Source organism: Pimephales promelas, chromosome 15, assembly GCF_988280905.1.
Source record: "Pimephales promelas chromosome 15, fPimPro1.hap1.1, whole genome shotgun sequence".
Taxonomy (NCBI): domain Eukaryota; kingdom Metazoa; phylum Chordata; class Actinopteri; order Cypriniformes; family Leuciscidae; genus Pimephales; species Pimephales promelas.
The window spans coordinates 35450918-35476885 of record NC_142783.1 but is presented as its reverse complement, the minus strand read 5'-3'; the positions used below and the strand labels follow the sequence as shown (position 1 = coordinate 35476885).

General features: G+C 39.0%; 1 protein-coding gene across 12 annotated transcripts in view; it reads right to left on the bottom strand.

The window, feature by feature from the left end:
- Positions 1-25968, bottom strand: part of LOC120477680 (ryanodine receptor 3) — a 122080-nt gene that overhangs the window by 58057 nt on the left and 38055 nt on the right. For all 12 annotated transcript variants that reach the window (XM_039669365.2, XM_089120624.1, XM_089120627.1 and 9 more), the window contains exons 23-44: positions 25527-25630; positions 23117-23200; positions 21965-22124; positions 20035-20182; positions 18683-18885; positions 18255-18429; positions 16667-16875; positions 16177-16376; positions 14821-14887; positions 14484-14644; positions 14167-14332; positions 14006-14092; positions 11185-11411; positions 10580-11033; positions 8337-8672; positions 6968-7168; positions 6661-6763; positions 5565-5699; positions 3680-3953; positions 3143-3257; positions 2938-3070; positions 2134-2237 (exon numbers count right to left, since the gene is read on the bottom strand). In XM_039669365.2, the coding sequence (XP_039525299.2) occupies positions 2134-2237; positions 2938-3070; positions 3143-3257; positions 3680-3953; positions 5565-5699; positions 6661-6763; positions 6968-7168; positions 8337-8672; positions 10580-11033; positions 11185-11411; positions 14006-14092; positions 14167-14332; positions 14484-14644; positions 14821-14887; positions 16177-16376; positions 16667-16875; positions 18255-18429; positions 18683-18885; positions 20035-20182; positions 21965-22124; positions 23117-23200; positions 25527-25630 (3846 nt within the window). The remainder of the gene's footprint in view (positions 1-2133; positions 2238-2937; positions 3071-3142; positions 3258-3679; positions 3954-5564; positions 5700-6660; positions 6764-6967; positions 7169-8336; positions 8673-10579; positions 11034-11184; positions 11412-14005; positions 14093-14166; positions 14333-14483; positions 14645-14820; positions 14888-16176; positions 16377-16666; positions 16876-18254; positions 18430-18682; positions 18886-20034; positions 20183-21964; positions 22125-23116; positions 23201-25526; positions 25631-25968) is intronic.

Below are 25968 nucleotides of genomic sequence, written 5' to 3'. Positions count from 1 at the left end.
TAAACACACCATAATGATATTAGACTGTAAACACACACCATGATGATATTAGAGCATAAACACACACCATGATGATATTAGACTGTAAACACACACCATGATGATATTAGAGTGTAAACACACACCATGATGATATTAGACTGTAAACACACACCATGATGATATTAGACTGTAAACACACACCATGATGATATTAGAGTGTAAACACACACCATGATGATATTAGACTGTAAACACACCATGATGATATTAGACTGTAAACACACACCATGATGATATTAGACTGTAAACACACACCATGATGATATTAGAGTGTAAACACACACCATGATGATATTAGAGTGTAAACACACCATGATGATATTAGACTGTAAACACACACCATGATGATATTAGAGCATAAACACACACCATGATGATATTAGAGTGTAAACACACACCATGATGATATTAGACTGTAAACACACACCATGATGATATTAGACTGTAAACACACACCATGATGATATTAGAGCATAAACACACACCATGATGATATTAGAGTGTAAACACACACCATGAAGATATTAGACTGTAAACACACACCATGATGATATTAGAGCATAAACACACACCATGATGATATTAGAGTGTAAACACACACCATGAAGATATTAGACTGTAAACACACACCATGATGATATTAGACTGTAAACACACACCATGATGATATTAGTGTAAACACACCATGATGATATTAGACTGTAAACACACACCATGATGATATTAGAGTGTAAACACACACCATGATGATATTAGAGTGTAAACACACCATGATGATATTAGACTGTAAACACACACCATGATGATATTAGAGTGTAAACACACCATAATGATATTAGACTGTAAACACACACCATGATGATATTAGAGCATAAACACACACCATGAAGATATTAGACTGTAAACACACACCATGATGATATTAGACTGTAAACACACACCATGATAATATTAGACTGTAAACACACACCATGATGATATTAGAGTGTAAACACACCATGATGATATTAGACTGTAAACACACACCATGATGATATTAGAGTGTAAACACACACCATAAAGATATTAGACTGTAAACACACACCATGATGATATTAGACTGTAAACACACACCATGATGATATTAGACTGTAAACACACACCATGATGATATTAGAGCATAAACACACACCATGATGATATTAGACTGTAAACACACACCATGATGATATTAGAGTGTAAACACACACCATGATGATATTAGACTGTAAACACACCATGATGATATTAGACTGTAAACACACACCATGATGATATTAGAGCATAAACACACACCATGATGATATTAGAGTGTAAACACACACCATGAAGATATTAGACTGTAAACACACACCATGATGATATTAGACTGTAAACACACACCATGATGATATTAGAGTGTAAACACACCATGATGATATTAGACTGTAAACACACACCATGATGATATTAGAGTGTAAACACACACCATGATGATATTAGAGTGTAAACACACCATGATGATATTAGACTGTAAACACACACCATGATGATATTAGAGTGTAAACACACACCATGAAGATATTAGACTGTAAACACACACCATGATGATATTAGACTGTAAACACACACCAAGATGATATTAGACTGTAAACACACACCATGATGATATTAGAGTGTAAACACACACCATGAAGATATTAGAGTGTAAACACACACCATGATGATATTAGACTGTAAACACACACCATGATGATATTAGACTGTAAACACACACCATGATGATATTAGAGTGTAAACACACCGTGATGATATTAGACTGTAAACACACACCATGATGATATTAGAGTGTAAACACACACCATGAAGATATTAGACTGTAAACACACACCATGATGATATTAGACTGTAAACACACACCATGATGATATTAGACTGTAAACACACACCATGATGATATTAGAGTGTAAACACACACCATGATGATATTAGAGTGTAAACACACACCATGATGATATTAGAGTGTAAACACACACCGTGATGATATTAGAGTGTAAATACACACCATGATGATATTAGAGTGTAAACACACACCTTGTCCAGGTCGGGCTCCTCCAGCGCGAGCGCTAGGCCGTTGTTGTCCATCACGGATGAAGCCGCTACATCTAAAGGAGTGGATCCTCTCATGGCCGGAGATGCTGTCAACGCAAACACACACACACACACACACACACACACACACACACACTCACTTGGACTGCACAGGAAACGCCAACCATGTGCAGTAAATCAGAAAAATATTACGGGTAAATGTCTTGTAATGAAAACAAAAAACTTAAAATGTATAAATTATAAAAATGAAACATTGAATAATTTTAAAATAAAAAAAACAAAACAAAATAACAAAAAAATACTTAAATCATAAAAATGTACAATAAAAATAAATTACTACTTTAAAAAATAAAAACAATTACAATAAAACCCTACTAAATTATTAAGACATAAAAACAAATCATTCGAAAATATAAAACAAAATCAAATTCTTCATTAAATCATAAAAATGTAAAACTAAAATAAACAAAAGCAATCAAAATAATTAATAAATCAAACATTTAAAATAAAAAATATCAAATAACATACTAAAAAGATTAAATAATTTATTTGTTTACATGCATGTTTGGGACTTGCTGTGTTCATCAGTAGATTCAACACACACACACACACACACACAAACTCACGCTCACACACATGCAATCACTCACACTCACCAGCAGAGTGCAGTATGGACTGCAGCAGACACACACCATCGCGCTGCTGTTCTCCAACAGGTAGCTCACGTGCACCCACAGTGCAGACACACACACACACACACACACACACACACACACACACACTCACCCAAGCCCACGCTGCTGTTCTCCAACAGGTAGCTGAGGTGGTCAAACATGGCCTTCTGGTTCTGCCGGCTGATGCGACAGAAGTAACACAGGAAGCGGCAGCAGCTGGCCACCATCTTGGGGAAGGCGATCTCCTGTCACACAAGGAAACATCAGTTCTGGAGAACACCAACATCTCCGTACGGATGTGTGTGTCTCTCACACACCTGAGACTTTCCTCCGCCCAGGACGTTCACCATCACCTCCATGACGGTCTCGTGCATCCCCAGCACTCGCATCAGGTTGGGATGCTGGTAGAACACCTTATTATTCATGATGTCGCTGAGACACACAACACACACATTAAACCCGCATGACAACGGGTGAGTTTACACACATTTATCTTGTGTTCTCTGAATCTTTTCATTTTCAACAGCAGCTCACGGCCAAGCTCTTTTCAATTAGCATTAGCAGCGATTCAGCGTTAGCAAACATCCTGACGCCGTCCGCACTGAGAAATACAGTAGATTTCAATTACAATTGCTACAGTTTCTACTATAAAGCCTCTCTCCAGTGATTTAGCGGTAATTTAAATTATTATTATTATTATTAATATCCCTGACCGAGCTCTTCCACAGCAGGAGGTGTTGGCGGTGTAAGACACATTTGACTAAATGCATAAATTTAGTGTAAATGTAATCCGAACACATCCTCACCCGCGACCGTGGACACACACACACACTCACACTCACACACACACTCACCCGAGGCCGTGGATCATCAGCTGCTCCTCCTCTTTGCCCATGCGTACGCTGAGCAGCGAGCGGATCTGTCCCAGCGAGGCCAGCAGGTTGATGGTGTCGTGGACCGAGGCGGCGCTGATGGTGTAGGTCTTCCTCATGGCTCGCAGGAGCTCCCCGATGCTGTCGTACTGGCGTCTCAGCAGACTGAACATCACGCGCACCAGCTCCGGGTCCTGGATGTGTGTCTCCTGAGCCCAGCTCACCATCGTCTGCGAGATCAGCTCCTTCAGGTTCGCTTCACACACACACACCACACAAGAGGAGATGCACATGAGAACACACACCTGAGGATCACGAGAAGCGCTTCCCAAAGTGGGTGCCGCACACCGTCAAGTCAAGCCCCTTCGTTTATACAGTGATAACAGGAGATTACAGAGAATATTAAATCTATATTAAATATATGTATATATAATACATATCAGAGGTAAATGCGTGTTTTATAGACCGGCCAATCAGAGGTCAATACTGAACGATCCCACTGAGATGTCACAAAACTGCTGAGCTCAGGCAACACACACCAAATTGGATTGAACCTGTGTGTGTGTGTGTATAAAGATGTGATGAATGTTTACTATAAGGAGAAAAATGCTTCAATCAGCAGCGTCAGCATACAGTAGAAGAGCAGCTTTGAACTGTTTACATCAATATCACTAAAACATGTCCAGGTACAAAAAAAAATAAAAAAACAACAAAATAAAAACAAATAAAATTGAATAAAAATATAAATAAAATAAAAAATAATAATAAAACGAAACAAAATAAAAGCAAATAAAATAAAAATATAAATAAAATAAAAAAATAATAATAAAACGAAACAAAATAAAAGCAAATAAAATGTAATGAAAATATAAATAAAATAAAAAATAATAATAAAACGAAACAAAATAAAAGCAAATAAAAAAAAATAAAAATATAAAAAAAATAAAAAATGAAAAAAAAAAATAATAATAATAATAATAAAACAAAACAAAAGTAAATAAAATGTAATGAAAATATAAATAAAATGAATAATAATAATAATAAAACGAAACAAAATAAAAGCAAATTAAATAAAATAAAAATATAAATAAATAAATAAATAAATAATAATAAAACAAAACAAAATAAAATAAAAGCAAATAAAATGTAATGAAAATATAAATAAAATAAAAAATAATAATAAAACGAAACAAAATAAAAGCAAATAAAATAAAATAAAAATATAAATAAAATAAAAAATGAAATAAAAAAATAATAATAATAAAACAAAAAGAAAGTAAATAAAATGTAATGAAAATATAAATAAAATTAATAATAATAATAAAACGAAACAAAATAAAAGCAAATTAAATAAAATAAAAATATAAAAAATAAATAAATAAATAATAATAAAACAAAACAAAACAAAATAAAAGCAAATTAAATAAAATAAAAATATAAAAAATAAATAAATAAATAAATAATAATAGAACAAAACAAAATAAAAGCAAATAAAATGTAATGAAAATATAAATAAAATTAAAAATAATAATAAAACGAAACAAAATAAAAACAAATAAAATTTAATAAAAATGTAAATAAAATAAAAAATAAAATAAAAAATAATAATAAAACGAAACAAAATAAAAGCAAATACAATGTAAAGAAAATATAAATAAAACAAAAAATAATAATAAAACGAAACAAAATAAAAGCAAATAAAATATAAATAAAATAAAAAATAAAATAAAAAATAATAATAAAACAAAAAATAAAAGCAAATAATACGTAATGAAAATATAAATTAAATTAAATAAAGCAAATAAAAATCAAATCAAATCTACAATCTAGAGTGCGCTGCAGTGGCCCAGAGGTGTGGTGTGCTTACAGGGAGCGGTCTGCTCTTTCTCTGTGGGTTCAGCTTCACATCTCTGCGGTTGACCTTTGATCTTATAGATCAGGGCGAGTAGACGACCTTTAATAGACGTGTCCTGATGCTCCTCGTCCTCTTCCACTGGGATCCCTGCAGAGACACACACCGACACACTTTACCCACTGTGACATCACTGGATCATCACATCTGAAGCCAGAGCTCATTCATTCAAACATCTCCTTCAGTCGCATCTGCAGTTCAGCATCACTAGCTGTGTTTCCAGAAAACATTTGCGAATAACGCATTATTAGAGTTTACATGCATCTCAAAATTTGCATAAAAAAAAAAGGTGGATGGACACATAAACTAATCCAGACTAACCCTAACTGCTCTAAAATCAGACTAAACGAGCATTAAAATCAAGATATTTCTCATTTTAATGCACCCCTAAACAACTGTTTTTGATCTATACTCGAGACATCGACATATGAAGAAGCATCGTTTTAAAATTGAGATTTCTAGTGCTGTAAACGTCAGGAAAGAAGAACATTCATGTGGAATTAGTTGGATAATGTGTTAACTAGCAATGAGCAATACACTCGTTTCAGAGTTTATTAATATGTTAACATTCAGAATTAATTCACGTCAGCTCAGATCCATTAAATAATAATATTTAAAAACTTTTGATTTTAAAAATGCATTAGTAAAATGTTGAAATGAACATGGACTAAGATTAACAAGTATTGTTCAGTGTTACTTCATTTTACAAATGCAAAAATGTGTCATTGAACATTCAGCTTCAAATACATCTGACGTAATTATTTTATTTCAACACTAGAAGTTCAGTTAATGCATCAAAATATGTGGAAAATATTCATATATATTTTCATCGAGGGAAGAAGAAAACACTAAACTTGGTCAACGCATTTATCTGACAAAATCATTCATTTACATTTTATTTGTTGGTTATTTATTCCTTCAGAAATAGTGACGCCCGCTGCGTTTAGGCTCAGCGATGCTAAAGCTAAATGACATGTAATGTTACACTGTGATGTAAAGGTGTTCATGCACAGACTCAGTAATGCTCCCACATATGGTGCCGGACCCGTACCGCAGTGCAGCCGCAGCTCTCCGTGGAAGTCGTACAGCTCCTCCTGAATGTCCTCGGGACAGGGACAGTCTTCTCCCATGTTGAAGTTCAACAGCATGTTAATCTGAAACATAGGGATGTACCGTGATCCTGCTGAACCCGTTAATACAGAGACTTTGCTTTCTATTCATGACTTCAGTGAGCTCTAGCTAATTTCTAGCTAACTGTGATTTGTATATTTCTGAAATGCATAACTGATGACAGATCACTGTAATGTGAACTCTCTGTAAAGATGCTTAGAAATGATAAAAATAATGATTGTGAGCACCTGTTCCTGTGGCGGAGAGCGAAACTCTTTGGTCTTCTTGGCGGTGACGGCGGCGGACATGTTGAGCGCTAGCATTAGCTCATTATAGCGGAACTTCTGGTTGAACTGCAGCTTTGAGACGAAGCTGTCGGAGAAAGACACGATGGCTTCGATGCGATGCCTCAGCTCACAGTCACAGAAGTAGTGGAGCAGCTCACACATCTGCACACACACAACATTCACATTTATCCACAGTATATACAGCACTAGCCAAACCTTTACTGTAAACTATGCTCAAATGCTTGCGATTTCCTCCTTTGTATGTCGATAAACTATCTGCTAAGTTTGGGGTTGGTAAGCATTTTAAAATACAAAGCTATCAAACATACATTTAAAATTGTGACATCATGTGATTATACAGTAAAGTGTAATTTATTCCTGTGATCAAATCAGTCATTACTCACATGACCCTTCAGAAATCACTCTAATATGAGGATCTGATGATCAACAAACATTTATGATTATTATCAGTGTTGAAAACACTCATATTTTTCCGGAAAGCATCATTCATTTTATTTTTCAGGATTTTTTGAAGAATAGAAAGAATTTACACGTTTTTTCCAAGACATTATAAATGTCTTTACGGTCACATTTGATGCGTCCTTGATAAATAAAAGTATTAATTTCTTTATTTCTTAAACCCCCAAACTTTTGAACGGTGGCATAAATAATGAATAAAAAAATTATAAATTGTATGAATAATAATAATTTGTATTTTTCATTTGAATTAATAATAACTAATTGTGTAGTTCAGTTTAACAGCTGACAGATATTCAACATAATTCACGTGTGTGAGTCCGAGTTCATATTTATCACTAGGGTTGGGTATCGTTTGAATTTGAACGATTCTGATTCCGATTCCGATTCCTTGTTTCGATTCCGGTTCCTAACGATTCTCGATTCCGATTCTTTTAAGAGGCAGGGTCAAAAAAGTTTAGCTAACCTTGCTAACCAACGGCCTTTCTGAAGGAAATACTCCTTTTGTCACAAATTTTGCATTTTGCCGAGATTTCGTTATTTTTAGAAAAGTGAAGCCACACTTTGGATCGCCGACGTAAGCTACTCATGTTCGACTCGCGCGGTTATGCCAACACTTCCGGTAGACGCTTCTTCGTTGGTGTTGTTCAGCGGTTTCTTCTTCCACTCGGCGGACTGTGAATATCGAAACTAGGAATCGAAATTTTAACTTTTGAACGATTCCGGGAAAAACGAAAAGTTAGTCTCGGTTCCAATCGATACTCGATTCTCGATAACCAACCCTAATTATCACCATTTTCTAAACTATAGCGAATACACTGATGATGTGAGAAGTGTTGAGTGTGTGTCTGACCTGTCGTTTGACGGACTCGGGAAGCTTCTTCTCCAACAGTCCCTTCACGAGTGTTTTCCCGTCTCGAGCCTCTTCTTCTCCGGCCTCGACCGCCTTCTCCTCGGCTCCGGTCAGTCCCTCCTTCATCCCGTCCTCCGGGCGTTCCCCGAACACGCCGGGCTCGATGAGCATCAGGATCTTGTGCACGTCTCGGCTGCTCAGGACGCCCATGGTGAGGAGTGTGCCGATGAGGCGGAGGATGGGCACGAACTGATACTCCACGCTGCCGCCCACCGGATCACGGATGTGGTCTCCTCCACCCTGCACCGCCTCCGTCAGCATGAGGATCGCCTTCTCCTGCGCGGCACAGATACACTTCAACACAACACAAGTGCTGCACAGAAAAAACCTACGTTTTATTTGGTGTCTTTTTGCGGTTTAATTTTTCTGTTTTGATTTTATTGTGTGTTTTTTCTGTTTTAAATGCAAACCCGCCACGGCTTCGGCACATCGAGCGGGATCTCACACCTGTGCAAATAATCCATATGATTACAAATGCAATCGCTAATTTCTGTTATGAATACTGTTATAATTACTGTCACACCGTGTCCTAACTAAACGCGACGCGATAAAATTCCAGCGACAGCAAGTGTCTGTCCACACTAGACGCGACGCGACTGTGAAGGCCTCATTATGCTTCTGCGTCAACTCCACGGCGTAGCTACGTCGTCACTGCTACGCTGTCGTGGCCGTTTTATGCTTCTGCGTGAGGTTGTGGTGCATCGCGGTGCATTCTGCCGCCAGAACGCAAGGGGGGTTCGCGAATCTCTTTGGTTCCGTGCGCCGCGAGCGAAAGAGAGAGAATGTTGTTTTTGAAATAAATTTTTAGAGTAATTCTTTATTTACTTTCTTTATAAGAGTATTATAATTATCAGAATGAGGGTGCAAATGTTAAAAATAGCGCTAATAGCGGGAGGGGGAAATCGGAAAAGCTACACTCCTGAAATCATGTATAATCTGACCAATCAAAGCCCTTGATGTCTGCGTCGCCTCGACGCGTAGGTGCACCTCGAGCTACGGCGGAGGGGTCGGAGAGGGGTTCGCGTCGACGGACAGGGGTCTGCGGGGGTACGCCGTCGATTCGACAGGCTTGAGACGCCACACATTCAGAACAGCGTGTGGGCGGAGTCTCTCTGTGAAAGCGCACTGTCGCATTGGAAATGGGTAAGGACATAATCAAATCAAGAAATAACATTATTAAAAATCTAAACATTAACAAAATATACTCATTGACTAATTTTGTTATGAACAGTTGTACGTTTTCATAGAATTCATTTTGAACGCTATATTACATGCGTTAAAAATCTGAGGTAAATTATCCGTTATCGCTTGTGGCACAGTGACCTATTTTTAACTAAAAATAAATAATGTGTAGCTACTCATAACCAGTGTAATTTCTACATTCTGTCAGCCGCGACGTCGCAGAAATAGGAACCGTTTCTAAATTAGAAACTTCGCGTGTCGCCGTCGCGTCTGGTTAGGACAAAAACTCTGATTAACATGGAAAAGATGAAGAAATCGAGAAATAACATTATTAAAAATCAAAACATTAACAAAATATACTCATTGACTAATTTTGTTATGAACAGTCGTACGTTTGCATAGAATTCATTTTGAACGCCATATTACATGCGTTCAAAATCTGAGGTAAATTATCCGTTATCGCTTGTGGCACAGTGACCTATTTTTAACTAAAAATAAATCATGTGTACTCATAACCAGTGTCATTTCTTCATTCCGTCAGCCGCGACGTCGCAGAAATAGGAACCGTTTCTAAATTAGAAATTTTGCGTGTCGCCGTCCCCAGACAGAAAACTGACATTGAATCAACGTGGAAACGACGTCTCTCATGACATTGAAACAACGTTGATTTTGCTCATCGAATTAACGTTGAACCAACGTCAGACGCGGCATTCTTCAAAGCTAAATGAAAATCGAAAATTGGTTTGCTTTCATAACATTAAAACGCGTTGATTTCAAGTTGATTTTCCGTTAGTTTTGAAAGAATGACGCATCTGACGTTGGTTCAACGTTAATTCGATGAGCAAAACAATGTCAGATCAACGTTGTTTCCACGTTGATTCAATGTCAGTTTGCTATCTAGGTCGCGTCTGGTTAAGACGAAAACTCTGATTAACATGGAAAAGATACCTTTTATCGCGTGTCGCGGCGTCGCGTGTAGTTAGGACATGGTGTAACGTTACCTTGAGCACATCGAGCGGGATCTCGGGGCTGTGCAGGTGCTGCTCGCGGCGGGCGCTGACGAAGCAGGGTGGGGTTAAGTTGAGCCGGGGTTTGAGGGAGGCGCTGCGCCCGACGCCCGGCGGCTGGTGGCGTTTGGAGGCGTCGGGAAACAGTCGTATCCCGCGCGTCTCGGGCGTGACGGGGACGATGAACTCGCGGCTCATCATGAGGCGCGCGGCTCGGGCCGTCTCCAGGTGAACGCTAATGAGGACGTTGTAGAAGCCCTCGCGCAGCACGCCCGACAGGTATTGGCTGTCGATGGCGTAGAGCAGCTGTGATTGGTCGAGGTGGCCGCAGAGCGCGTGAGACACACGCGTGTTCCCGTGAGCGCAGAGCGCGCAGTACAGCTGGAGTGTGTGATAGTGGAACATACGCAGATCCTCCTGCTCTGACAGCTCCATGACGTCCACACACCTGCAACACATGAAAGAGAGAGTGTGTGTGTGTACCAGTTTCTCAGGGATGTGTACGGCCAGTATCGGCAGGGGTTCCACACACCGCACCATCCACCCGTGCCTCTCGCTGACTCAAGTGTGTGTGTGTGTGTGTGTGTGTGTGTGTGTACCGGTTCTCCTCAGGGATGTGTACGGCCAGCATCTGCAGGGGTTCCACACACTGCACCATCCACCCGTGCCTCTCACTGACTCGAGTCGTCTCCACCTTCAGGAAGGTGTTGGGCATTCGGCTCCACAGAACTGAGTTTATCGTCTGGACGTCCAATCGTGGCGGACACTGAGGAACCGGGTTCTTGTGTTCGCTCTTAAAAATGGCGGATGAGATGGGCATAGCGTTCTGGAGGAGACAAGTCATACAAACACACATTACAGTTATTATTATAGTTTTGCTGTAATTAAAATTACTGTTACCGTTATAGTCCGTTACGGTTACAATTACTGTTGTACTGTAGTTACTGTTATAGTTACTGTTATAATTACAGTTACAGTTATAGTTACTGTTGTACTGCAGTTACTGTTATAGTTACTGTTATAATTACGGTTTCAGTTACTGTTACTGTTATTTAGTTACTGTTATAATTACTGTTACTGTTACTGTTATATAGTTACTGTTATAATTACTGTTACAGTTACTGTTGTACTGCAGTTACTGTTATAGTTACGGGTTCAGTTACTGTTATAATTACTGTTACTGTTATTTAGTTACTGTTATAATTACTGTTACTGTTATATAGTTACTTTTATAGTAACTGTTACTGTTATAGTTACTGTTACTGTTATATAGTTACTGTTATAGTTACTGTTATAGTTACGGGTTTAGTTACTGTTATAGTTACTGTTACTGTTATTTAGTTACTGTTATAATTACTGTTACTGTTATATAGTTACTTTTATAGTAACTGTTACTGTTATAGTTACTGTTACTGTTATATAGTTACTTTTATAGTAACTGTTACTGTTATAGTTAATGTTACTGTTATATAGTTACTGTTATAGTTACGATTACAGTTACTGTTATAATTACTGTTATAATTACTGTTACTGTTATAGTTACTGTTACTGTTATAATTACTGTTACTGTTATAGTTACTGTTACTGTTATATAGTTACTGTTATAATTACTGTTACTGTTATAATTACTGTTACTGTTATAGTTACTGTTACTGTTATAGTTACTTTTACTGTTATATAGTTACTGTTATAATTACTGTTACTGTTATAATTACTGTTACTGTTATAGTTACTGTTACAGTTACTGTTATAGTTACTGTTACTGTTATATAGTTACTGTTAAACTTACTGTTACTGTTATAGTTACTGTTATAATTACTGTTACTGTTATATAGTTACTGTTATAATTACTGTTACTGTTATAATTACTGTTACTGTTATATAGTCACTATTATAATTAATGTTACTGTTACTGTTATAATTACTTTTACTGTTATATAGTTACTGTTATAATTACTGTTACTGTTATATAGTTACTGTTATAGTTGCGGTTACAGTTAGTTTCCACCTTAGAAACATTGCTAAGCTACGTAACATGCTATCTATTTCTGATGCAGAAAAATTAGTTCACGCATTCATGACCTCGAGACTAGATTACTGTAATGCTTTATTAGCCGGTTGTCCTGCATCCTCAATAAACAAGCTACAGTTAGTACAAAATGCAGCTGCTAGAGTTCTTACTAGGTCAAGAAAATATGATCATATAACACCGATTTTATCATCTCTACACTGGTTACCTATTAAGTTCCGCATCAACTACAAAATACTACTACTGACCTATAAAGCCCTAAATGGTTTAGCACCTATGTACTTAACGGACCTTCTTTCGCCCTACAATCCACCGCGTTCCTTAAGATCACTAAATTCAAGGCTTCTGGTCATTCCTAGGATATCGAAGTCCAGTAAAGGAGGGAGGGCGTTCTCGCATTTAGCTCCAAAACTCTGGAATGGCCTTCCCGATACGGTCCGAGCCTCTGACTCGCTGACACAGTTTAAAACTAGATTAAAGACGCATCTCTTTAGTCAAGCATTCACATAATGCTTACCTTCTAGTCCTCTGTTATGCCATACGGAACCGTTTGCCACTGAAACTGCTTAACGCACCAGTGGGGCTCGACAGCCTTTTAGACAAACGGGTCGGCGCGTATGGTTGGGTTGCGGAGAGTTCAGGTTACGGAGAGTTTGTGAGTTATAACGGAAATTATTATGAACATCAGCTATGCTAATTATTTCCCATCTGCCTTTCTGCTGTTATCTCGGGACGCTTGTCCCGAGAAAAATGGCGTTCGTCAGGTCCAGTTTTGTGTCCAGCCTCTCACGGGGATTTCGGATGCCCCAACACCTGTGATGAGACGACTCAACGCCTGTGATGAGACGACTCAACGCCTGCGATATGTTATGGCGCCGTTTGATTCATAAACAATATTTATATTTAATATTTATATTTAAACAATATGAATGTAAGCCAGAGGAGAACTGGCCCCCGACTGAGCCTGGGTTCTCCCAAGGTTTTTTCTCCATCCAATCTGATGGAGTTTTGGTTCCTTGCCACTGTCGCCTTGCTTTTGGCTTGCTTTGAGCTTGCTCAGTTGGGGTTATTTATTTAGTGTTTAGCAATGTTGTTGATCTGTGTTGTGCTACTTACATGTTATCACTGTGAAGCTGCTTTGATACAATCTGTATTGTGAAAAGCGCTATATAAATAAATGTGACTTGACTTGACTTGACTTGACAGTTACTGTTATAATTACTGTTACTGTTATATAGTCACTATTATAATTAATGTTATAATTACTAAATATAAATATAATTACTAAAACAGGTCATTTGAGCAGAACGTTAGAGAGCAGATCTCGCTCATTTCTCTCATAATGGCTGATATGCAGGTATGAAGTTATGGGAATATGAGGATCCACGCACCTTGATTTTGGCCAGTTCAAACTGGAACAGACTTGAGCTTGTTGGCCGCACAAACACCGCAGGAAACAGTTTAGTGCTTGGCTCCACCTGCACAACAGATGTTCATTTTATACCTTTATTCACTGTATTTAATCCGTGTGAAGTCACGAGCCTGACGGTACCTGGTACGAGGTCGCGAGCTCTTTGCCGTTGACTGTGAAAGCCAACAGACCCGTGGCCAAATCAATGAGGCATCCGATCTCTAAATCCACGTTACTCCTGCTGGACGAGTGGGCGGCACTCGTGACGTCTCCACCCCAAACCATGTAACAGTTACTCCTCTTCACGCTTGATCAGCACATCATCACATGACCCGTGGCGACGTAAAGTTAAACCAACCGTTAGTTAAACAGCTTCAACATTTCTCACATTATCTAGTTTAGTAAAGGGTATTTTTATTAATAATGTTCGCTTTGGCAGTGTAAGGACGAGCGCTCACCTCTCATGGACACGGCCTCGCTCGTCGCCGAGGGTGACGGTCACCGTGCGGATCTTGCTGAGGTTGAAGTTGTTGCTATAATAATGGTAGTCGGGAGTGACCCATCCGACCCACACACAGGACGGGTCTTGACCCGCGAATATCCGGACCGAGTGGTAGTACTGCAGGAGACACTTTTATAGTTCTCGTCATCGCTATATTTAACATTACATTTGTCATTAAAGTTATTATCGTTGTTTTTCTGATTGATGACAAATGAAAAACCCTAATAAAAGAACCTAAACAAAACATCAAGAGCTTTCTATTGTTGTAACCAGCCTAAATCACGAGGACTCACTGAGGTGATGCTGCTGTAGTCCGCTCTTCTGCCCTCATCCGGGTGTTTCATGGACTTCACCGGATGCCTTCAGAAACGTGCACAGGACAAACACACTTACTGTCTACACAACACACACAGATGAGCAGGAGCCTGAAGCTCTGATAGAGATCATCACACACAGCAAGAGGATTCCTTTCTGTTTACAATCACTAAAAGACCTTGAAGAACGAACCGGTGTGACATCATTTCAAAAACAAAATATGGTCAGAACAAAGTTCGTTTCGGGACTTGCCAGAAAAGTTTGCTTAGAACACATAAGAACTCTCATTGGTCCATGGTGATGATGAGGGGTAATGGAAACACGGCGGAAAAGCTCGTCAACGTGAACTTAGAACAGGCGATCCCCTCTTAACTCTCATTGGTCTGTGGTGATGATGTAATAGGTGGCTGTGGCTCTGAGGCTCCGCCTTCTTTGAGGTGTAACTCTCTGGTTCATTTCCCCTATTCGTCCGTCAAGGTCAGACGAGAGTGAAAACATGAACACACCGGAGAGAATTACGTAATACGTAATTGCGTTCAAAAGGTCACGGGCGACGTAGCCGGAAGTACAGTGTCAGTGTTTACAAGTTGAACGCATAGGTTGAACGTGCAAACTAACTCAAACACCGTTTACAAAAAAAAGGAATTAAAAGGTAAAACAACGATGTCGGACGATTTTGATTCTGTACTTCCGGCTACGTCGCCCGTGACCTTTTGAACGTAATTACGTATTACGTGACGTTACAAACGCGCCTCACAGAATAGAGCAAGGCTAGCATTTGTCCTTAGAAAAGTTACATTTTTGGAATAAGTTTTGAGATAATCAATCAAAGACCCTTTTTCATCGTCTGGTGTCGTTTAAAGCTGCATCTGAAACTGTTATTAACTCTCTTTTGGACCTTGAACCGTTTGGTTCCCATTGAAGTCCATTATATGGAGAAAAATCCTGGAATGTTTTCATCAAAAACCTTCATTTCTTTTCGACTGAAGAAAGAAAGACATGGACATCTTGGATGACACGGGGGCGAGTAAATTATCAGCAAAAGTTTTTTCAAAAGTGAACTACTCCTTTTTGTTGTTGTGTCTTTCATTAAGAACAACAAGCTAACGAACTCACCATTCAAGCAATACATCCCCGAATTGGCGCTAATTTGAAAGCGAAACTCAAACGGCATTAATAGCGGTGCGTGTCGATGGCGAGGAGCGAGCAGAATAGCCAACGTTTTTTAGTTCATTCCTAATTAATTGAAAATGTCTCATGGCAGTTTAGTTTTGCTTTCAAATGAAACGAGTGATTTAAAAGTGATATCCTCAAGTCACATGGCTAGCTCTGACCTGTGTTTGACCTTGAGCGGCTCGTCCTCGTACAGGCCGTTGACGCTGGCGTGAGACGCGCTCCTGAAGCTGGACTGGAACTCCACAGGCATGCTCAGTCTGCAGAACACCATCTCTGCGCTCACGTTCTGACTGCCGAACATCTTATGGCTGACCTTCAGGCAGGGCGGGCTGTCCACGGTGCCGTCGATCCTGGTGACCTGCAAACATCAGTTTCACTTCAGTTTATTTCTAAAGCACATGTGTGACCCTGGATCTCCAGTCGCACGGGTTTATCTTTGCAATACATTACGGGTCAAAATTATCCATTTTTCTTTAATGCCAAAAATCATGAGGATATTAAGTAGAGATCATGTTCCATGAAGATATTAACTCTCAATTAAAAACAAAAAAGAGTTTCGGGGTAAAAATGACGGAGGGAAGTCAACCAGTGGGATCCCAGAGTCACCGATCAGTAATGGATCAGCAGAATGAAGCTCTGTGCCCTCACCGCGATGTGATGATGCTCTTTCGGCACGTTGCAGAAGGTGGGCAGGCGTTTGCTGAACCACATGGTGACCTCACGGTTCATGTTGACGGCGAACGGTTCGAAGCCCTCCTGAAGGCCACACATGGTGTAGTACTTAAACGTGCTGGCGTCCTTCCCAAGATTCATGCGGCCCACCTGAGAAAGACCTAAACTACAGACCGGGATGAACCCTACGAGAGAAGAGAAGCGGACAGTTTTGCATTCAGGAGTCTTTAAAGGAGTAGTTCACTTTAGGGAAAATTATCCCATGATTCACTCCCCCTAAACCCTAGATGACTTTCTTCTTTCAGATTGAATGAGTTGTTATATTAATATAAAGTGAACTACTCCTTTATGGCATTGAAATCAAATCAGAAGCCGCGTTTCCACTGTCGTTTGCTTCCTCTGTTTCTCTGACTGGAAATAAAACTGTACTGGGAGAGAGAGATAAAGCTCCTCATGTCGTATTTCAGGTGGAAAATTTGTATGAATGATCGTTCTTTCTAAATGTGATCAACATACTGTCCTGTGACAACAAATAAAAAGAAACAGACGCGCCTGAATGAGTACGCGTGAGCTCTTTCTTCTGTGAAATAACGGTAAATATCACTTTATTTCTGTGCAGTCTTTACATAAGTTACTTTATTATGGTCAATATATCCAGTGTTGGGTAAGTTACTCTAAAAAAGTAATTAATTACTAGTTACTAATTACCTCTTCAACAGTGTAATTAGATTACTGTACTAATTACTCTCTCTAAAAAGTATTTAATTACTAATTACTTTCAAAATCCCATATCAATCTCAACCAGCTGAATAATACAAGGATAGACATGAATCTGTTTTAATTCTTTCAAATAAATACCATAAATTGCATGAATTATCCTTAAATTGACCAAGGTGGAGAAGGTTACATTATAAAAACATACTTTTTAGCATCAGACAATACATTTTGATGTTAAACCCACTATTGGTTTATGTCTGATCTAATGACATTTCACACTTTTTTCATACATATTTTACAATAATTCATACGAATTTGTATGAGTGCGGTCGTAATATTTAGACACCTCATAAAATGCGTACGAATCGCTGTGAGAACGGATTGATCTGTACACAGTATTTACCTCAATTACATCAGAAGTAACTGTTATTAAATTACAGATAAATGAAGAGTAATCCCTTACTTTACTTTTTCAAGGGAAAAGTAATTACATTACAGTAACTAATTACTTAGTAATTACAATTAGTTACACCCAACACTGAATATATCAAGTATCAGTGTTAAACATCGATGCTAGGGTTTTAAATGTTTACGTAAACATCAAAAATGTAAACAAACGGCCGCTTTTATCATGTTTCCAGTGATTTGTTCCTGATTCGTTTTCCGATAAACTCAGTGAAATGATGTGTTTGTGTGTCGGTGTTCTAGAGAGGCGTGTGTTAGCGAAGCGCTACGGCCCGACGGTGTGAACGCGGTGTGGTTTTGGCCTCGCTGCTCCAGGTTCGAGGCTATTGGCCCCGCCCCGCCCGACAGCGGGAACGCGGCTAGACGTGATGTTCTCTCTAACCGTCCTCAATGTCGAAGTCGGCGAAGCACAGCTCGGAGCCCTTGTTGGTGATCAGGATTTCTCCGTTCAGGGTGAAGATCATGGATTTGTCCTCCATGTTGATCATACAACCCACGACGTCCCCCGAGTGCCAGCAGCGGCCGAAGAGACGACTGCCCATGTGGAGCCGATGACCCTGTGAGAGACAGAGATCAGAAACCGTTTCACCGTCACTTAGATGAGTTGTAGGATTATACACTTGTGTTCCCTTGCTCTCTGGCTACATACAAACCTATCAAACCTATGCTCCACCCAGTGGCCAACAGTGGAACTACAACAGAGTATAGATCGAGCCATTTTACACCGTTAGTCCTACGACCCTGTGAGAGAACCGAAACGCTTGCATTGGTCCGGTTCTGCGCGGGTCTGAAGGGCGTTTCCACACTCACCCGATGGCCGTCAAACACGTAGGCCTGGTCGTCGGTGCCCAGCTCCAGGTCGGGTTTGCAGCCGGGTCGAGCCCAGCCCACACGCATGTCTCCGCCCGTCACCACCTCGAACTCGAAATACCACTTCCCTGTCTTCACCGCGTACGTTCGCTCCACGCGGAAGAAGCGGATCTTATCGATGCTCAACCTCTCCACCACGTGCCCTGCCGAGAGAAGGACCGTGAGGGACACGAGGGCGACAGCTACCATCATCATCCACTACAAATGTCCTTTATAACCCTAACAAACATGTATTCAGTGAGCTCATTGTTTCTGCCTTAAATTATTACACATTTTTAGCTAACTGTGATTTTGTATATGTACATTTCTGAAATGCAGTGTCGTCTGATGACAGATCTCTGTAAACTGTTATGTGCACTTTCTGTAAAGATGTGTAAAGAAGTGTGTTGTGGAAAGCGCTGTACAAATAAATGTGCATTGAATTGTTAGGGTAACATCAACACCCAAAGTTTGTTCTGCTATCTGTTCTTGTGAGATGAAGCAGCACGTCTGAGATGAAGCATTACCATAGAAATGGAAAAAATGGCTAATTATAAATATTTCCAACCATGTTGTTTTCATTTGCATATCTGCAGTAAACAGGGCTAGTGTCGGAGAAACAGCATGTGTCCACAGATCAGATCAGATCTTTTTCATAGCTTGTGACAGAAAGTTCTGATAATTAAACTATAAATGCTTGTTAGTGTGGAATTACAAAGCAGGAAAAAATAAAAAAAAATTAATAAACACAAAAACAAAGAATAATAAATAAACAAAAGAATGTAAAAAATTAAATAATAAATGAATGGAAATAAATAATAAATAATTATATATTATAATATAATAAATAATTAATTCAATAAATAAATCATTAACAATAAACTAAAATAAATATAAAAACAATACAATAAAAAATAACTAATTATACAAAGAAATGTAAAAAAGGTATAAAGAAAAGTAAAATAAATTAATAAATGTAAACAAATACAAATAAATAAATAAACAAAGAAATGTGCAAAAATTACACAATACACAAAGAAAATGTAAAAAGCTTAAAATTAATACATAACAGAAATATAAAATAAATAAATAAATATACAAATAAATGTAAAAAAAACTAAAATAATAATAATAAATGTAAAAAATTTAAAAATTATACAATATACAAATAAAAATAAAATATTGAGAATAAAGTAGCATTCAACAATGAAAAGTTCCAGATTTCTGAGAAATAATAGTTTATTATTTATAATTAACTGAGAGGTAATGAAAAGTTCCAGATGTGTACTGTGAGTGTGTGTCCCGGTCCTCACCCGCGTCCTGGTCGGGCGGCTCCACGTTGAACCCGTATCCGATCAGCGTGCGGATGGCTTCCCGGAGGCTGTCGCGGTTCGACTTCTTCGTGCGCTCGTCGAGGAAAGCGTACGGCACCAGACGAGGGTTACGCTTGCTCTTCACGTCCTAGACAGAGAGAGAGAGAGAGAGATGCGCTGTCATTGGCTCTGAGGGAAAAACACCAGAGGCTGCGATCTGTTCCGATTGGACGCTCAACGCTTCAAGCTAATTGAGGAATTAATTGGCCGTTTGTCTTCATCATGAGGCCTTTGCGAAAGTGATGTTTAGTTGTGAGGCTGTTCTACAGGGACACGGGTTGGAAAACGGCTGCTTTGCTCAATGGCGCCACCAGGGGGGTGGCCAGGGGTGGCCATGGCCACCCCTGGCCGACTCCTGGCCACCCCATTGGCCACCCCAATGGCCAGTATTAATTTTTGTAGCATCAGTTATGCATTTTATAAATAAGTCAAAAATATTCTCAAGTAAAAGAAGACGGGGAAGTATGTGTCGTGACGTGCTTTTTAAGTGCCAAATGGTACACTGTTACAGCAGCTTTTAGGTGTGTTTTTGCCACGTTTGGACAGGCAGGGATGCAAACAGCGCGCTTTTCGGCGCCTCCCGCTTTTTTCACGTCAGTTTGGGTGACAAAGTCATCTGAAGTTATTCCATAGCTTAATGTGAGGGACAGAAGTATATTTACATCATTAAAGTATAAACTCGTTTTCCCTCCTCTGCGGCTGTCATCATTCTCCATTCATATTCAAACAGCACGCGCGCCTCTTGGATGCACGGTAAAACTCTCTCCAATATGATATATTGACATTATAAATGCATGATCTGTAGATAAAAGTCTGTATATTCGCATAAAATTACTTTATTTTCTTGGAGTTTGTTGCTGTTTTTAAACGACTCACTACCGTGTTCTGTTAGATCACACATACATATCACAAGGATTATGAATCGGCATCAAACACACAATAACTGTGAAACAAAGGAACAAATCGCACTTGGATTTGTGCGCTCGACATTTCTTCGATTTGTGACATGAGCTTTTAAATGCACACTTATGAAGCGCAGTGTTGCTGCACATTGTGACTCCATGTTGCTTTGAGCACATCATTCTGCACCCGCGATGCGCATACACGCTGTGTGCTCTCTGTTTTTCATGTAATCATGTGTTTGCGCACTGAAATATTATTAAAAGCCAATATATTGTTATACCTAGCCTGCTCAATACATTTTAAATAAGCATAATTTAATTGTATATAATTTATTTGTAGTTTAGGCTATATATGCACTTCTGAATTCTTGACAGTAATATATAAATATAAAATTGTGACATGATTGCCTGATTGAATTTTAAAAGAGAACTAATAGTAATTTGTTTTTATTAACATATTTAGATTTTATAAAATTACTGTGCAGATTTTTTCAAGAATTACTTTTTGCTGCTGATGTATACACTCATTAAGTGTATTAAAGATTCATAATACATTTATGTAATATTTAAAGGTGTTAACTGTAATCTTACACTGCAAACTAATAACTTAAAAATGATTAAATTCATCACAATTATGTAAGTATCTGGAAATTTGCTGTGGGGCAAGGACACTTATATCATATAATATATATCATTATATACAATGTAATATATATTAGTTGGGCCCTACTAATGTCATTAGTAACATTAAATATTACACAATAAACCAAAGTATATCAGTAGGAGTTTCCTTAAGTCTTTCTGATAGTTTTCTACAGGCTGGTTATTACAACAGTAGAAAACAATTCTGAAATTATGGTTTATACTGTAGTTTTGGTGTGCCACCCCAAGATTTTAACTGGCCCCATCTGGCCACCCCTATGAAAAATTTCTGGAGGCGCCACTGGCTTTGCTATCCCAGAATGCACCTGCTGTATGCCGTAGGTCCAGCCCTGTTTGATCCGGTCTTTGGCCCAGACGTTGTGAGCGTTCTCGGCCAGTTTGTCCACCAGCAGCTCCTGAGCGTTGCTCAGCTTGACATCAGTCAGATCCAGCGGCGTGGGTTTATATCCGTTAGACATCATGTAGCTGACGAGAACACACACACACACACACACACACACGTTAGTCAAACAACAACAGTCTAGTTCCCTTCCCTTCTAGGTAACATTTACAGTGATAGAAAAATCAATGCAACATTTAATTCACCAGGTTGTAAAGGTTGGTTGTTAATTAACTTACTAACTAATTAACTTAATTGAAAAGAAGCTGAAATAAAATTAAATATAAATATTTGATTGAAAAATTGACTTGCATTGAACTAAGATTAGAAGTGCTGCCTTGGCTAAAGCCGTAAAATTACTGGACTGGAAATAAATAACTCTGAAATAATAATAAATAAATATTTATTAATAAATAATAAATAAATAAGTCTGAAATAAAAATTAAACCTAGTGATTTAAAAAATAAAAGAATTTAAAAAAAAAATGATAAAAGCACATAATAAAATGAAAACTGAAAATATAAAATTAAAAGTGAATTAAAAATATGAATAAAAATTTAAATATCACTGTTGTAAATAATGGTTGTTACAAATAACTACATTTATTTAAAAATTCCTAAACTAAATTAAGCTGAAATTAAATAAATATTAAATTTTAAAAACTTACACTAAAAAAAAACCTAGAAGTGCTGCCGGACTGCACTGGAAATTAATGAATAAATTAATTTAAAAAATTAATAAATAAATAAATACACATTAAATAAAATGAAAATGCTGAAAACATGAAAGCTGATTAAACTATTGATAAAACGGTCTCATTATACAAGTAATACTAAAATAAGGCTGTTGTGGGATCCTGCTGGAGGAACATGTGTTTCCTCTTCCCTTAAACGCTTCAATGGCTCATAAATATGAGCAGATAATCATGATGATGGACACACATCAGCTTCATGCAAGACACTGCCATTGTTCACAGAGCTTTATAGGCTGTGATGAATGTGCTGTTCTGAATCGAGCATCTGGTGTGGCCGCGCACCATCTGCGGCGTGCGATGTCTCATGCATCACGTCACACTCACTTCTTCGGGAGTTTGAGTTTCTTCAACTCCTCTTCAGCGTTGACTTTCACCTGGACCACATGACAACCCAAAGCCAGAAGAGTCCTGAAGCACACACAGAAAACACAACATGCCGAATAAAAACTGCACGGGGACATGTGAGAGGTGTTTGCAATCACAAAGCAAGAGCGTAAGTGGTTGCCAGGGTGTTGCTATGTGTTTTTTTGCAGGTCCAAGTCAAACGAGTGGTTGCCAGGGTGTTGCTATGTGTTTTTTGCAGGTCCAAGTCAAACGAGTGGTTGCCAGGGTGTTGCTATATGTTTTTTTTGCAGGTCCAAGTCAAACGAGTGGTTGCCAGGGTGTTGCTATATGGTTTTTTTGCAGGTCCAAGTCACACGAGTGGTTGCCAGGGTGTTGCTATGTGTTTTTTTGCAGGTCCAAGTCAAACGAGTGGTTGCCAGGGTGTTGCTATGTGTTTTTTTTGCAGGTCCAAGTCAAACGAGTGGTTGCCAGGGTGTTGCTATGTGGTTTCTTTGTTGTTGTTTTTTTGCAGGTCCAAGTCAAACAAGCGGTTGCCAGGACGTTGCTAAGTGATTGCTATGTGGTTTCTTGGAGGTCCAAATCAATCAAGTGGTTGCCAGGGTGTTGCTATATGGTTGCTATGTGGATTCGAACATGTCTGAGTCAAAAGAGTTGTTGCCAGGGTGTTGCTATTTGGTTCCTAGGTGGTTTTGTACAGGTCCAAGTCAAAAAAAGTGGTTGCCAAGGCATTGCTAGGTGGTTTCTAACAAGTCCAATTCAAACAAGTGGTTACAAGGGCATTGGGCAATGGTTGCTAGGTGGTTTCTTAAATGTCCAAGTAAAAAAAATGGTTGCCAGGGCGTTGCTATGTGGTTGTTAGGTGGTTTCTTACAGGTCCAAGTCAAAAAAGTGGTTGCCATGGCGTTGTTATGTGGTAATTAGGTGGTTTTGTACAGGTCCGAGTAAAAAAAAAAAGTGGTTGCAAGGGCATTGGTTAATAGATGCTAGGTGGTTTCTTACAGGTCCAAGTCAAAAAAGTGGTTGCCATGGCATTGTTATGTGGTAATTAGGTGGTTTTGTACAGGTCCAAGTAAAAAAAGTGGTTGCCATGGCATTGTTATGTGGTAATTAGGTGGTTTTGTACAGGTCCAAGTCAAAAAAGTGGTTGCCATGGCATTGTTATGTGGTAATTAGGTGGTTTTGTACAGGTCCAAGTCAAAAAAAAAGTGGTTGCAAGGGCATTGGTTAATGGATGCTAGGTGGTTTCTTAAATGTCCAAGTTAAAAAAGTGGTCGCCAGGGCATTGCTATGTGGTTGTTAGGTGGTTTCTTACAGGTTCAAGCATGCAGGTCCAAGTCAAAAAAGTGGTTGCCATGGCGTTATAATGTGGTAATTATGTGGCTTCTTACTGGTCCAAGTCAAAAAAAGTGGTTGCCAAGGCATTGCTAGGTGGTTTCTTACAGGTCTAACTCTAACAAGTGGTTGCAAGGGCATTAGTTAATGGTTGCTAAGTGGCTTTCTAAATGGCCATGTCAAAATATTGGTTGCCAGGGCGTTGCTAGCTGGTTTCTTACAGGTCCAAGATAAAAAAGTGGTTGCCAGGGCGTTGCTATGTGGTTGTTATGTGGTCTCTTAAAGGTCCAAGTCAAAAAGTGGTTGACAGGGTGTTGCTATGTGGTTGCTAGGTGGTTTCTTAAATGTCCAAATCAAAAAATTGGTTGCCAGGGCATTGCTAGCTGGTTTCTTACAGGTCCAAGACGAAAAAGTGGTTGCCAGGGCGTTGCTATGTGGTTGTTAGGTGGTCTCTTACAGCTCCAAGTCAAAACGTGGTTGCCAGGGTGATGCTATGTGATTGTTAGGTGTTTTTTTACAGGTCCAAGTCAGAAAATGGTTGCCAGGGCGTTGCTATGTGGTTGCTAGGTGGTCTCTTGCAGGTCCAAGTCAAATGAATACCTAATGAAGCACTCATTTGAGCACTAGTATAGTGGTGTTTGACTTAAAGAGCGCTACTAACACTGCCTGTGTTCTGTGAGACACTGCACTGGAATCGGCTGTATCAGCAGAGAGGGAATAACAGTGTGTGTAGTTAAAGGTTAATGAAGGTTTGGCTAAACTCATATGAAGGTTAATGATGAAGTTAAGCACACCCCATTCTCAAATCATAAACAGACATAAAACAGAGCTGAGAACAGTCATTATGGGACCCAATATAGCCGTAAGCAGCACAAGATTAAACACACACACCCTTTCTGAGAATAAAACACACACACATTTCACACACATAGAGGATTCTGTGTCTGTATCATTTCTGATGCTGTGTTTTTATGGAAGTGACATTTCCAGTCTTTGGAGAAAAAGTTGGATACACACACACTCACATAACTAACACACACGTGTGTGCTGGTCTTACTTCAGTGTTTCTGTGGACATCTGTAGGTTATAGTTCCTCTCGGTTTCTGGCAGTTTGGAGAAGTCCACGAGACACGGATGCTGACGCTTGTTATCCTCTCTGATCTGAGGAACGAACACGCATGAATCAGCACACACACACACACACACACACGGCGGGAGAGAAGAACACACACGTGATGAACGTAAGAACACATCTGGATGGGCAGATCATTACTACACGAGAGAAGCGCAGAATGACAGACGCATTCTGCACAGATGATCACTCCACCAGATGCATTGTGGGAACGCCATGATGTCGCAGGTTTGAGAGCTGATGAGGTCTTTCATCAACCAAAAACATGCTGTACATCTCCATACACACACATGCATTATTCAAAGGAATTCATATTCATGTTTTAACTGCACTGACTCGATCAGATGATCGGAATAATGAAATTGAG